At 39.1% G+C, this 12,563-nt stretch overlaps 1 protein-coding gene across 3 annotated transcripts in view; it reads right to left on the bottom strand.

Annotated features, from left to right (window-relative positions):
* BPTF (bromodomain PHD finger transcription factor) overlaps positions 1 to 12,563 on the bottom strand; it is a 155,451-nt gene that overhangs the window by 77,561 nt on the left and 65,327 nt on the right. For all 3 annotated transcript variants that reach the window (XM_012453870.3, XM_012453869.3, XM_064369659.1), the window contains 3 exons: positions 11,162 to 11,352; positions 8,837 to 9,192; positions 8,402 to 8,533 (listed from right to left, as the gene is read on the bottom strand). In XM_012453870.3, the coding sequence (XP_012309293.2) occupies positions 8,402 to 8,533; positions 8,837 to 9,192; positions 11,162 to 11,352 (679 nt within the window). The remainder of the gene's footprint in view (positions 1 to 8,401; positions 8,534 to 8,836; positions 9,193 to 11,161; positions 11,353 to 12,563) is intronic.

The raw sequence follows: 12,563 nt of genomic DNA, 5'->3' as shown, positions 1-12,563 counted from the left end.
ATGCCAGGAGGACTGTGTAGGATTTCTCATGGAGATTTTGTGGGCTTGGCTTCTATACACCTCTGAAAGGCCAGGTCCAGCATGGCAACTGGGCCATTTTCACTGATAGAGGCCAGGAATGGAGCACTGTCTGAAGAACTCTAGTGCAGTGACACCCTAGGAGTTCAAAGCTGGGCTGGGTGCTCAGTTGTGTTCTTGGTGTCCATGAGGCAAACAGGTCCCTTTTATCACCAAATACAAAGGCTTCTCTTTGCAGAGGAAGCAAGGCCAGTTAGGCCATTTTATGGCTAATCTGCTACCTATCCCAGAGTAGCATGCTGGTGGGTATGCCAGTGGCAGATTTTCCTTCTACTTCTCCTTAGTCAACTAAGTCGGACCAGAATAGATTGAACTCCAACTCCACTCCTAATCTCTACATGGTGCTCAGGGTTTTGTGGTGTTTTGCTATCACAGTCAAAGCTATAACAAACAACATTTTATGTAATTCTTGGTAAACCTGGGGAGTATCCCTCTATAGCCTCCCGTGGTGAGATGGCTGGGTCCAAAAGTTCTTGCACTTAAAATGCTGACATATATCGTACCAAACTGCTTTGTAGAACAGTGCAATCATAGCTCCACACTACCACCCATTATAAACTCACCCTGTGTTCTTTTACCTTCACTCATGCTGAGTTAGTACTGAACTTCTAAAACTGTTAGTCAAACTCAGAGGTAAAAAATACTATCCCATTGCTTTTAATTATGAAAGAAGTAATCATTTTTTATGTCTACTGGCCTTTCATATTTATTTTTCTGCAAAATGCCTGTTCAAATCCTTTGTCTTGTCTGTATTAGACTATTAGTACTTTTCATTTATAAAACGTCTTTGTCAATTAAGAAAATTTTCCATTTGTGGTACAAGTATTTTTCCTCAGTTTGTCATCTGTCTTTTGAGTTTGATTATAATAACATTTTTCCACTCAGAATTTTAAATACATGTATCCACCTTTTTCCTCTATGGCATCTGGATTTTTTATCTGTTTAAAAAGAAAGTATCACAACAAAAACATAAATTAATTCATGCTTTCTTACTGAAGTTTTCTTTTGTTTTTAGGTTTTGGGGTTTCAAAAACTTCTTCATCAATCTAAATATTTTTTGCTAAGGCAGAGATGTTAAGTGATATTTTCCCAAACATGCTCTCTTTCCCTTTGTGATGTGCAATGCTACCACAGCTAAAGCCCCATACTTAGGTCTATTTTTAGATTCTCTACTGACTTGCTTTTTCTGTAGAACAAATTATTGAAGCTCCAAAATGTGCTCTAATATCTAGTACCTTTTTCACTAACATCTTTTTTTCCCCCTTTTGGTTATTCTTACACATTAACTTTTTTTTTCTTTCTTTTTAAAGACAGGTTGTCTTGCTGTTGCCCAGGATGCAGTGCAGTGGTGCAATCATAGCTCACCATAGCCTTGAACTCTTGGGCTCAAGCAATCCTCCTCCAACTTCTGGGCTCAGCCTCCCAAGTAGCTGGCATTACAGCTGCACACCACCACTCCTGGCCAATTTTTTTTTTGTAGAGACAGAGTCTTGCTATGTTGCCCAGGCTGGTCTCAAACTCCTCGCTTCAAGTGATCCTCCCTCCTTGACCTCTCAAAGTGTTGGGATTACAGGCATGAGCTACTGTGCTCAGTATTCTTGCACATTAACTTTTCTAGATCAAATATTAGTATCATTTTGGTCAAGTGTCCCCTGCCCCAAGATGGAAAATCTTATTCACAATGCAAAGTGTCTTTCATGTCGTTAGTTAAGCTTTAAAGATTGCTTTAAAAAAAAAAAAAGATCGCTTTTTAATTTTTAATTAATTATTATTATTATTATTTTTTATTGGTGGAGACAGGGTCTCCCTATATTGCCCAGGCTGGTCGAGCAATCCTCCTGCCTCACCTCCCAAAGTGCTGGGATTATAGGCATGTGCCACCACACCTGGCCTAAAGATTGCTTTACAAAGACCTTGAATATTTCTTGTTATATTTGGCCAAATGTGGTGGCTCACGCCTGTAATCCCAGTACTTTAGGAGGTAAAGGAGGGTGGATCACCGCCTGAAGACAGGAGTTGGAGACCAGCCCTGGTCAACACGGCAAAACCCTGTCTCTACTAAAAATACAAAAATTAGCCGGGCATGGTAGCATCTGTCTGTAACCCCAGCTACTTGGGAGGCTGAGGCAGGAGAATTACTTGAACCTGAGAGGTGGAGGTTGCAGTAAGCTGAGATGGCGCCACTGCACTCCAGCCTAGGTGGAAGAGTGAGACTGTCTCAACACACACACACACACACACACACACACACACCACACACTCTCTCTCTCTCTCTCTCTCTCTCTCTCTCTCTCTCTCTCTTTCTCTCTCAATCTCTCCTAGGTGTCTGAGGTTTTTGTCGTTGTTCCTGGAACCATTTGTTTCATTATAATTTTAAAAAATATTTAAAATGCAACCAGGTTACGAAACAGAACTTTATCTACAAGCAATATATCTGATGCTTGTGTGTCTTACTCCCTGGCAATCATTACTTTTGTGCTAAACATTCTCTTGCTTTTCCTTATACTTTTATAACCTATGTGTGTACATCCCAAATAGTATAAAGTTTGGCCTTTGAAAACTCAGCATCAAGTATAAAACTAGCTGCACAGAGCAATATTGTTACTATCAAAGAATGCTCCCAGGAAACTATATACTTGTCTCTGGGTCACAGCCTGGCTTCAGCTTTCAGGAAAGTTTACAGACCTCTTTTGGCAAAATCACTGGGCAAGATCATGAGCAAACCCTGGAAGATACAGGGCTCACCAACAATCAAGGTATCTGGCAGGACTGCAGCATAAAACAGGTCTACTAAGGCCAGGCGCAGTGGCTCAAGCCTGTAATCCCAGCACTTTGGGAGGCCGAGGCGGACGGATCACCAGGTCAAGAGATTGAGACCATCCTGGCCAGCAATGGTGAAACCCCGTCTCTACTAAAAATACAAAAATTAGCTGGGTGTGGTGGCGTGCGCCTGTAGTCCCAGCTACTCGGGAAGCTGAGGCAGGAGAATTGCTTGAACCCGGGAGGTGGAGGTTACAGTGAGCAGAGATTGTGCCACTGCACTCCAGCCTGGCGCCTGGCAACAGAGCGAGACTGTCTCAAAAAAAAACAAACAAAAAAACAGGTCTACTATAGCCAAGCATCCAAAGTGGCTGGCTCTGTACTTCCTGCTTTTGGGTCGTCTGAGGTTTGTTTTCCCCACTGACTTGGGATTGGCTTCCTTAGGTAGGCTGCCATTTGTCCACCTGCATTAATGCTTCTGCAATTTTATAGGTGGTATATTTTCTGTTGCTCCGCTTGTCCCTATGGGTTTGTAATTTTTAAAAATTTTGGCCATAGTTTTGGTGCAGTTCAGTGTGGAACAAAATTATATGTGTTAATTAATTAGATCAACTGCATATAATAATTGTGTCTATATTCTGCCAGTGTTTATATGTTTTATTTCTCTTGGCAAATTGCATCTCCTGGTACATTTAGGAAATGTTAAAATGTAATGTTAATAATTTTATTTATTATTTTTGAGACAGGGTCTCACTCTGTTGCCCATGCTGGAGTGCAGTGGTGCAATTATGGCCCACTGCAGCCTCCAGCTCCTGGCCTCAAGTGATTCTCCTGTCTTGGTTGCCCAAAGTGCTGGGATTACAAGTGGGAGAGCCACCTCGCCAGGCCAATAGTGGGAATATTTTTTGTTTTATCTGAATGTTATTGGGAATGCTTCAAGGGTTTCACCAAAAGGCATGATAACTCGGTTTGAAATACATCTTAAAAAAAAAAAACTTCATATATTCCTATTTATCTAAGAGTTTTACAAAAACAAATAAATAGGCCAGGTGCAGTGGCTCACACCTGTAATCCCAGCACTTTGGGAGGCCAAGGTGGGAGGATCACTTGAGGCCAGAGGTTTAAGACCTGCGTGAGTAACATATGGAGACCCCATCTCTACAAAAAAATTAAAAATGTAAAAAAAAATTAAAAATTAAAAAAAAAAAACAAATAAATAATAACGAACTTAGACAAAATACCTTCTTGTTATCTAATGAGATGATCAAAAGATTTCCTTCCTTTGACTTATTTGAGACAGTATCTTGCTCTGTTGCCCAGGCTGGAATGCAGTGGTGTGATCTCAGCTCATTGCAACCTCTTCTTCCTGGGTTCAAGTGAATCTCCTGCCTCAGCTGCCTAGTAGCTGGGACTACAGGCATGCACCACCATGCCTGGCTAATTTTTGTATTTTTAGTAGATATGGGGTTTCACCATGTTGGCCAGGCTGGTCTTAAACTACCAGGCTCAAGTGATCCACTTGTCTCAGCCTCCCAGAGTGCTGGGATTACAGGCATAAGCCACTGCACATAGCCTTTCTTTGACTTTTTTTTTTTTTTTGGAGATGGAGTCTTGCTTTGTCACCCAGGCTAGAGTGCAGCGGTGTGATCTCGGCTCACTGCAATCTCCACCTCCTGGGTTCAAGCGATTCTCCTGCCTCAGCCTCCCAAGTAGCTGGGATTACAGGTGCCAGCCATGACGCCTGGCTAACTTTTTTTGTATTTTTAGTAGAGACTGGGTTTTACCATCTTGGCCAGGCTGGTCTTGAACTCCTGACCTCGTGATCCACCTGTCTCAGCCTCCTAAAGTGCTGGGATTACAGGTTTGAGCCACCACGCCTGGCTGACATCTTAAAATAGTATGGTATTAATAATCTGCTAATATCGGACAAGTCTTCTGTGTCTAAGGTGAAGCCAATTTAGCCATGGTTTCTTATACTTTAAATTTACTCCTGAATATATCTGCACACCAATATTTTGAGATTTCTTATAGACATACTGATTTGCTATTAATTATTAATAATAAATATTAAGAAAGGAGACAGGGCCATAATTTTCTATTTGTCTATTTCTATTTATCAAGTTTCGTAACAATTACATAGTAACATAAACAATTATCTGTAAAATGTCTTCCTTTTTGTATTCTGATAGAAAAGTTTAAATAGAACCATCTGGTTCCTGAAATTAAAGAAAAATGTTATGAAATCATCTGGTCCTGCCATCACCTTACTGACAGGTATAGTGATAAACAACCAGAAATCCTTTTCCTGCCTAAGAGTGTGGCATCTGCCCTACTAAGGACAGAGATCTGTGTGGCGTCCTTCCCAACCCTTCTCCCCACCCAAAAGGAGCTCCATGGGCCCCTTTCTGTGGCGCTGGGAATGGAAGGTGGGGCACAATCAGTTGGGGCCTTCTATTCTATCATCTTGCTCCACTCCTAGGTGGACCCCTTTCTCTGTGGATGTAGGAAACCTGAATACTATGTTAGTAGACCCTGTGAAGGCTTTAAAATTCCAAGTTTTAGTAAAAGAGAATCAGAAACATTGGTTAGTATGTCTCTTTTTAAATTCTTGGTTTTGGTTATTTGTGCTGTATTATTACTCCCCCCTTGATAATCTCATCGGAGGCTTGTAAAACATAATGGGATCTAAGGTACATTTGTTTTCTATTTCATCACATCTGCTCATCTTTAATATTTTCTTTCTTTGGGTTGGCTCCTTGGGATGTACCCCTAGCTAATTAATTTGCAGTTTTTCTTTTCTAATATAAGCATTAAAGGCTAGCAACTCCTCCTGAGAAGTCTTTAATTGCATCTCACAAATTTCAATATATGTAGTACTTTCATGAACATCCAGATCAAAATGTTTTCTGGTTTTCATTGTGATTTATATTTGAGTATTTCTTATTTATTTAGAAGTGTATTTCTTACATTTTCAGCACACGGCCCTTGCATTTCTTTAAAATTTTACAAATGTCTATATCCCTAAACAATACTGTAACATCGTATTATCATACATGCTTTTAAACTCTATATAAATGTAGTATATACATTTATCCTCAGGTATTTTTAGTGATGGAACTCTTTTCTCTTTTTAAAATATTTTATTTTAGATTCAAGAGGTATATGTGCACTGGGGGGAACTGGGTTTCTAGTTCCTCATTATTCTATTATTCTATTATTCTATTATTCTATTATTCTCTGTGCCCCTCCCACTCCCTCCAAATGTTTTCATTCTATTGTAAACTTACCAGATTCTCAACACTTGTTGCTCTAATGTTTTTTTCACTGCTATGTAACAGTCTATTATGAAATGAAAACACAATTTAAACATGCCTGATTATGAGTGCTTAGGAATTGTTTCCATATTTCACCATTATGATATATTATTATTATTTTTTTTTTTTTTTTTTTTTTTTTTTTTGAGGCGGAGTTTCGCTCGTTACCCAGGCTGGAGTGCAATGGCGCGATCTCGGCTCACCGCAACCTCCGCCTCCTGGGTTCAGGCAATTCTCCTGCCTCAGCCTCCTGAGTAGCTGGGATTACAGGCACGCGCCACCATGCCCAGCTAATTTTTTGTATTAGTAGAGACGGGGTTTCACCATGTTGACCAGGACGGTCTCGATCTCTTGACCTCGTGATCCACCCGTCTCGGCCTCCCAAAGTGCTGGGATTACAGGCTTGAGCCACCGCGCCCGGCACCATTATGATATATTATTAAATAATATTATAAGGAACACTCTGCTATAGTATCTTCTCATGTACACAGGGTAAAAGTTTCTCTTCCCTATCAGGAAGGAGAAGAATTGCAATTTAAATTTTGTTTTTGTCAATCCATTCTCTAAAATGGTTATAGCAACCATTGCACTAATTGCTCTCTTATCAGAAATGTGTTATACCTGTAATCCCAGCACTTTGGTAGGCTAAGGCAGGCAGATCACTTGAGCCCAGAGCTCGAGAACAGCCTGGGCAACATAATGAGACTCTATGTCTACAAAAAATACAAGTATTAGCCAGGCACAGTGGAATGCATCTGTAACTACTCGGGAGGCTGAGATGGGAGGATAACCGTAGCCCAGGGAGGTCAAGGCTATAGTGATCCTTGATGGTACCACTGTAGTCCAGCTTGGGTGACAGAGTGAGACCCTGCGTCAAAAAAAAAAAAAAAGGTATCTGGTGGAAACACCAAAGAAAACTGGGAGCCATACCTTTAGCAGATGAAAACCATTTAGTAGGCATACATTTACTTTTCTCAAAAACATTATAAAATAAAATAGATGTAGAAAGTGATATATTTTATTATTTATTTTATATTTTATTTTATTATGCTCCTTTTTTTTGAGATGGAGTCTTGCTCTGTCACGCAGGCTAGAGTACAGTGCTATCTCAGCTCACTGTAACCTCTGCCTCCCAGGTTCAAGCGATTCTCCTGACTCAGTCTCCTGAGTAGCTGGATTACAGGCATGTGCTACCATAGCCAGCTAATTTTCGTGTTTTTAGTACCTTGGTCTCCCTAGCTACTGGGATTACAGATGTTGAGGCACGGTGCCTGGCTTGTGTTTGTATTTTTAAAACTGTAGGGCTATGCCTTTGGAGTAGGCTCTGTAGAAAAGACGGGGGCAGGGAAGATAAAATGGTTTCACTTTTTGCTTTATGCCCTTAAATATTCTTTCCATTATTTGCCATAACTTTATATTAGTTTTGTGATAATAACTTTTGAATGACTAAATTTACAAAGCAAGTCAATTGGGTAAAAAGCAGATTCAAGTCACAAAATTTTCTTTCTTTTTTTTTTTTTTGAGATGGCTGGATGAGCCGCTCTCATCCTCCAGGCTGGAGTGCAATGTCGAGATCTTGGCTCACTGCGACTTCCACCTCCCGGGTTCAAGTGATTCTCGTCTCAGCCTCCCAAGTAGCAGGGATTACAGGTGCCTGCCACCACATCCGGCTAATTTTTTGTGTTTTTAGTAAAGACAGGGTTTCACTATGTTGGCCAGGCTGGTCTCGAACTCCTGACCTTGTGATCTACCTGCCTCAGCCTCCCAAAGTGCTGAGATTACAGGCATGAGCCACTGCGCCCAGCCATGAATATTAGTTCTTATTTGCCATACAGGATTGTGATGAAGATCAAAAGAGTTCTGGTATGTGAAGATTCAAAATATTTTCTAAAGTAAATAGCATTTTTATTGACTAGAAAGAGTACTCACATTTTTTAGTATTTATTCTAGAATGTTCTAGGCACTATGCTAGGAATCTGATTTACATCTGATTGCAGCGAGCTGAGATCGCACCACTGCATACCAGCCTGGGAGACACTGCAAGATGCCATCTCAAAAAAAAAAAAAAAGAGAAAAAAAAGAGAAAAAACTAATATTCATTCATGTTTACAACTTACATAGAAGAAAATGGGGCCAAAAGTAAAGTCCTTAATATGGCCTCTTAAATACATTAAATTTCATTATTAATAGGCTAGTATTTTAAAAGGAAGTCCAATATTCATCATTTACAAGGCTCAGAATTCACTTACCTGGTATGTCCTAAAGATTCTCGCCATATTGGTAGCATCACAACTGGTTTAACTGCACACTCCAAAATGGCTAAAGCCAATGCAAATTCTCTGGGTTTACTACACATCTGAACTGCCTTGATCCAATTTGCCCTATATTTCAGAAGCAATGAAATAAATTATTTCACTAGATTGATCTTAAATTAAAAGCACAACAGTTGTAACTTTGGCCTCCATCTGATTCCAGGGATATAGACTCTGCTTCCTAGAGATCTTCCAAATAGTAGTGTTGGTTCAGTAAGTTAGAAGTACATTCATCCCTCTAACTTCCTGTCTGCTGACCACATTGACTTCATTAACACATTGGTAATGACGTTTTCAAGTGCACAAATATAACCATCATTTTATAAACATTTAGTATATTTACAGCAATAAATTAACCTTAGTTTCCTTTACCTATGTGATGCCCAATTGGGATGAAGAAAGGATGAAGGGATGTTGTTTTCTAATTGAGTGATAGTCAGTCTCAGAGTAGATATGGTAAGAACTTTGGACCCATGGACAGAACCGTTCCATTTGAACTCTCCTGCTGGAGTCAGACAGAATTTATGTGCAAGGTGCCTTCTCTTATCATGATCTTCTCTGTGCTGGTGCTTATTCAAAGCAAATGAATTGGTGGAGTATTGATTGTGGTAGACGCGATACTTCCCTTCTTGACCCAATTTAAAATAATTGTTGATATTTCCTTTCATGACGACTTCCTTTTTGGTGCTCAACCGTGAAATTTCTCCTTGAGAGTTAACTACCAGTACCTGACCAAAAAAATTAAAAGACTGCATTATTTATGTCAATTAAAGATGTAAATTTTATCTAATCAACTATCTTTCAATAATTAAAAGTAATCATTCAAACTAAGTTCCTTTTTTTTTTTTTTTTTGAGATGGAGTCTTGCTCTGTCACCCAGGCTGTAGTGCAGTGGCATGATCTTGGCTCACGGCATCCTCTGCCACCTGGGTTCAAGCAATTTCCCTGCCTCGGCCTCCTGAGTAGCTGGGACTACAGGTGCGTGTTACCACACCTGGCTAATTTTTTTGTATTTTAGTAGAGATGGGGTTTCACCATGTTGGCCAGGATGGTCTCGATCTCCTAACCTCATGATCCACCTGCCTTGGCCTCCCAAAGTGCTGGGATTATAGGCGTAAGCCAACATGCCTGGCCAGTTAAATCTTACGATAGAACTTTTGAAGTCTAAAAGCTAGGTTAAAAGCTAAAGCTTATTGTTTACAATTAAACAACCAAGATATGCAAGCAAAAAGAAAAGAAAACTAACACATATTAAGTACCTATTACATGTCAGATACTATTATTGGCTACTTTCATGTATTAATATTTCAAATATACACATGAAACCATACATATAAATTACTCACCTACCATTTTTTCAAGTTTATAACATACACTTAAAGGAAAAAAGATATTGCATGTACTATCCTACTAAAAATATACTCCTAAAAACACCCTTTTGGGTCCTTTTATCATTCCAGCTATAGTGTAACACTTCATGGATACTTCAAAATAATACTTTTAAACAGTTGATCCCAACTCTTTAGTGGACCATGAAATAATGAGACCAAAAAAAAAAAAGAAAAGAAAAGAAACAATGGGACTTATTCAGCTTTTTTCTTTTTCTTTTTTTTTTAGACAGAGTCATGCTCTGTTGCCCAGGCTGGAGTGCTGTGATGCAGTCTTAGCTCACTGCAACCTCCGCCTCCTGGGTTCAAGCAATTCTCCTGCCTCAGTCTCCCATGTAGCTAGGATTACAGGTGTCTGCCACCACACCCGGCTAATTTTTTGTATTTTTAGTAGAGACAAGGTTTCACCATATTGGCCAGGCTGGTTTTGAACTCCTGACCTCCGCCCGCCTCAGACTCCCAAAGCACTGGGATTACAGGCATGAGCCATTGCACCCGGCCTTATTCAGCTTTTTAAAAAATCAAATGAAAAGCAATAGACTAGCACAGAAAATATCAGAGTGATTCCCACATAATAAAGTAAAATACTATTTCAAAGCTTTTGAATATGTGTACTGGGCTGCTATGAAAAAATGTATATCTGACTGAGGGTCAGAGTCAAAAAGAAGTATGAAAGCCACTGCTTTTAAGCAATTGCTGTGATGTTAAGAACATCATTTATTCTTGCATATATCTACCCTGCAAATAATTCTCATATCTGGGAGATACAGTGGGGCCATGTCCTGTCACCATGGCTAGCTGAAGGGCAGAGATACTGAGTCCTATCTCTAATCCCATTGTTCATGATCAGAACTGGGATCCCATGCTCTCCTATCCACAGTACTCTGCTGTCCATGGGTAAGGCTCATCCTTTAGCTGCAGGTTCACCTGAAGTGATCATAGCAAGAACTGAGCAGTGAATCATCTACAGTTCTTTAATAAAGTAGAAAACCCAAAAGAGCCTACTGATATGTGTAAAGAAGGCTTTAATTCTTTAGAATTATATGTAGGATAAAACTGATCATGTAGTAAGAAAGCGTATCAGCTGTTTATAGCATTTTTATGCCTTGACTGAAATTTGGGTATGCAACTATATTTATGAAGCCTAATACTTTCAACCTTGTTACCTACTACAGTTTTGGAAATAGAGAAAATACAATTCAAAAGTAGGTCTACAAATTTTGACAAATTTCCAGTCCTATTTTTAAGATATGGTAATTAAAATTATCTCACATTCCACAGATTTTTGTTTTAAACAGAAAGAACACACCTCTTTGCCCTCCTTAAATAACTTATTTGCTTCATGGGCAGCAGCTGCTACCTGCTGGCTCTTCAGCTGACTAAGTTTGCTATCTGGATTCCGCAATCTGGTGATGATTCGAGTTGAGCCAGATGTTCCTTTTCCAGCTCCAGGAGATTCGCTCAGCTCCCCGTTGGACTTCTCCGATTTGAAGTCACCTACTGTCAAATGAAAAGGCCACAAAGCAATTGCTGACAATAAGTAAATAATTATAACTACCTTATTTCACCAAAACTTGTACCTGGTGTATAGGTAAGATTCACAAAGTAAACAGATAAAAAAAAGCCCTTGAATGGCAAAGCAAGTATCATTAATCCCTAAGTCCTTTGCTTAAAAGAAAATGTATCATAACTTTACTGTGAGTCATCTATTATTCCACAAAAAATTCAAACATGCTAGGTTATCTGTTTCAAAGCTCATCTATTTGAAAACAGGAAGGGCTGGTACAAACGTACAAGTAACAAACATAATAATAACTCAAAAAGCAGACTAACTAAATGTTGTCATATATATTCAATATGGATTTCTGTATAAAAAGATGTAAGTTTTGGAAAGATTTCCACTGAAATTCTGTTTAAATACCAAATAGTTTTGAGCTTATAAACATAAACGTCATGGATTTTCTACTTGGGAATTTACATAATTATCTGTGTATGCTTATCAATATTAAAAATAAACTAAATTAGTTTTTAATAATCTAATAAAGACCTCTCAACATTTTCCTAGTAATTTAATTTTTAAAGTGACAGACTAAAGTGCCCAGGAGCAATCTCTGCTTTTACATACTGATGAAAGTCATTTTGGCTGAATTTTTTTTCCCTTTTTTTTGAGATAGGGTCTCAGTCTGTTGCCCAGGCTGGAGCACAGTGGCACAATCTCAATTCACCTCAGTCTTAACCTCCTCAGGTTCAGGTGATTCTTTCATCTCAGCCTTCCAAGTAGCCGGAACCAAGTAGCATGTACCACCACACCTGGCTAATTTTTTGTATTTTCTGTAGGGAGGAGGTTTTGCCATGTTGCCCAAGGCTGGAAAAATTTGTATACATTCTAAAACTACTGCATCATTGTTCAATTTTTATTGACCAGACAGTTGAATAAGCTCTGATTTTTCCTTTTTAATTTATAGCTTTAAAAAATTAAGACACTGTGGCACTGGCAAATGAAAAGACAGATAATTTACTGTATTATATATAATAAAGACGGCATTTCAAGTAAATAGAGAAAAACTAGGATTGGGAAAACTGGCTATGCATTTTGGGGAAAAAATTAAGACAATTTCGTAAACATTTGTTAATTTTACCTGTTCCGTGCCCCTTCTTTCCTTTGGGGAGATGCTTCCCTCACAGCTGCCCTCCCATATTTTAATCATATG

This window comes from Aotus nancymaae, unplaced genomic scaffold, assembly GCF_030222135.1.
Source record: "Aotus nancymaae isolate 86718 unplaced genomic scaffold, 86718_ANA_hifiasm-v0.15.2.pri h1tg000089l, whole genome shotgun sequence".
NCBI lineage: Eukaryota > Metazoa > Chordata > Mammalia > Primates > Aotidae > Aotus > Aotus nancymaae.
Note: the sequence above shows the minus strand (reverse complement) of the source record. Positions and strands in the feature narration are given on the sequence as shown.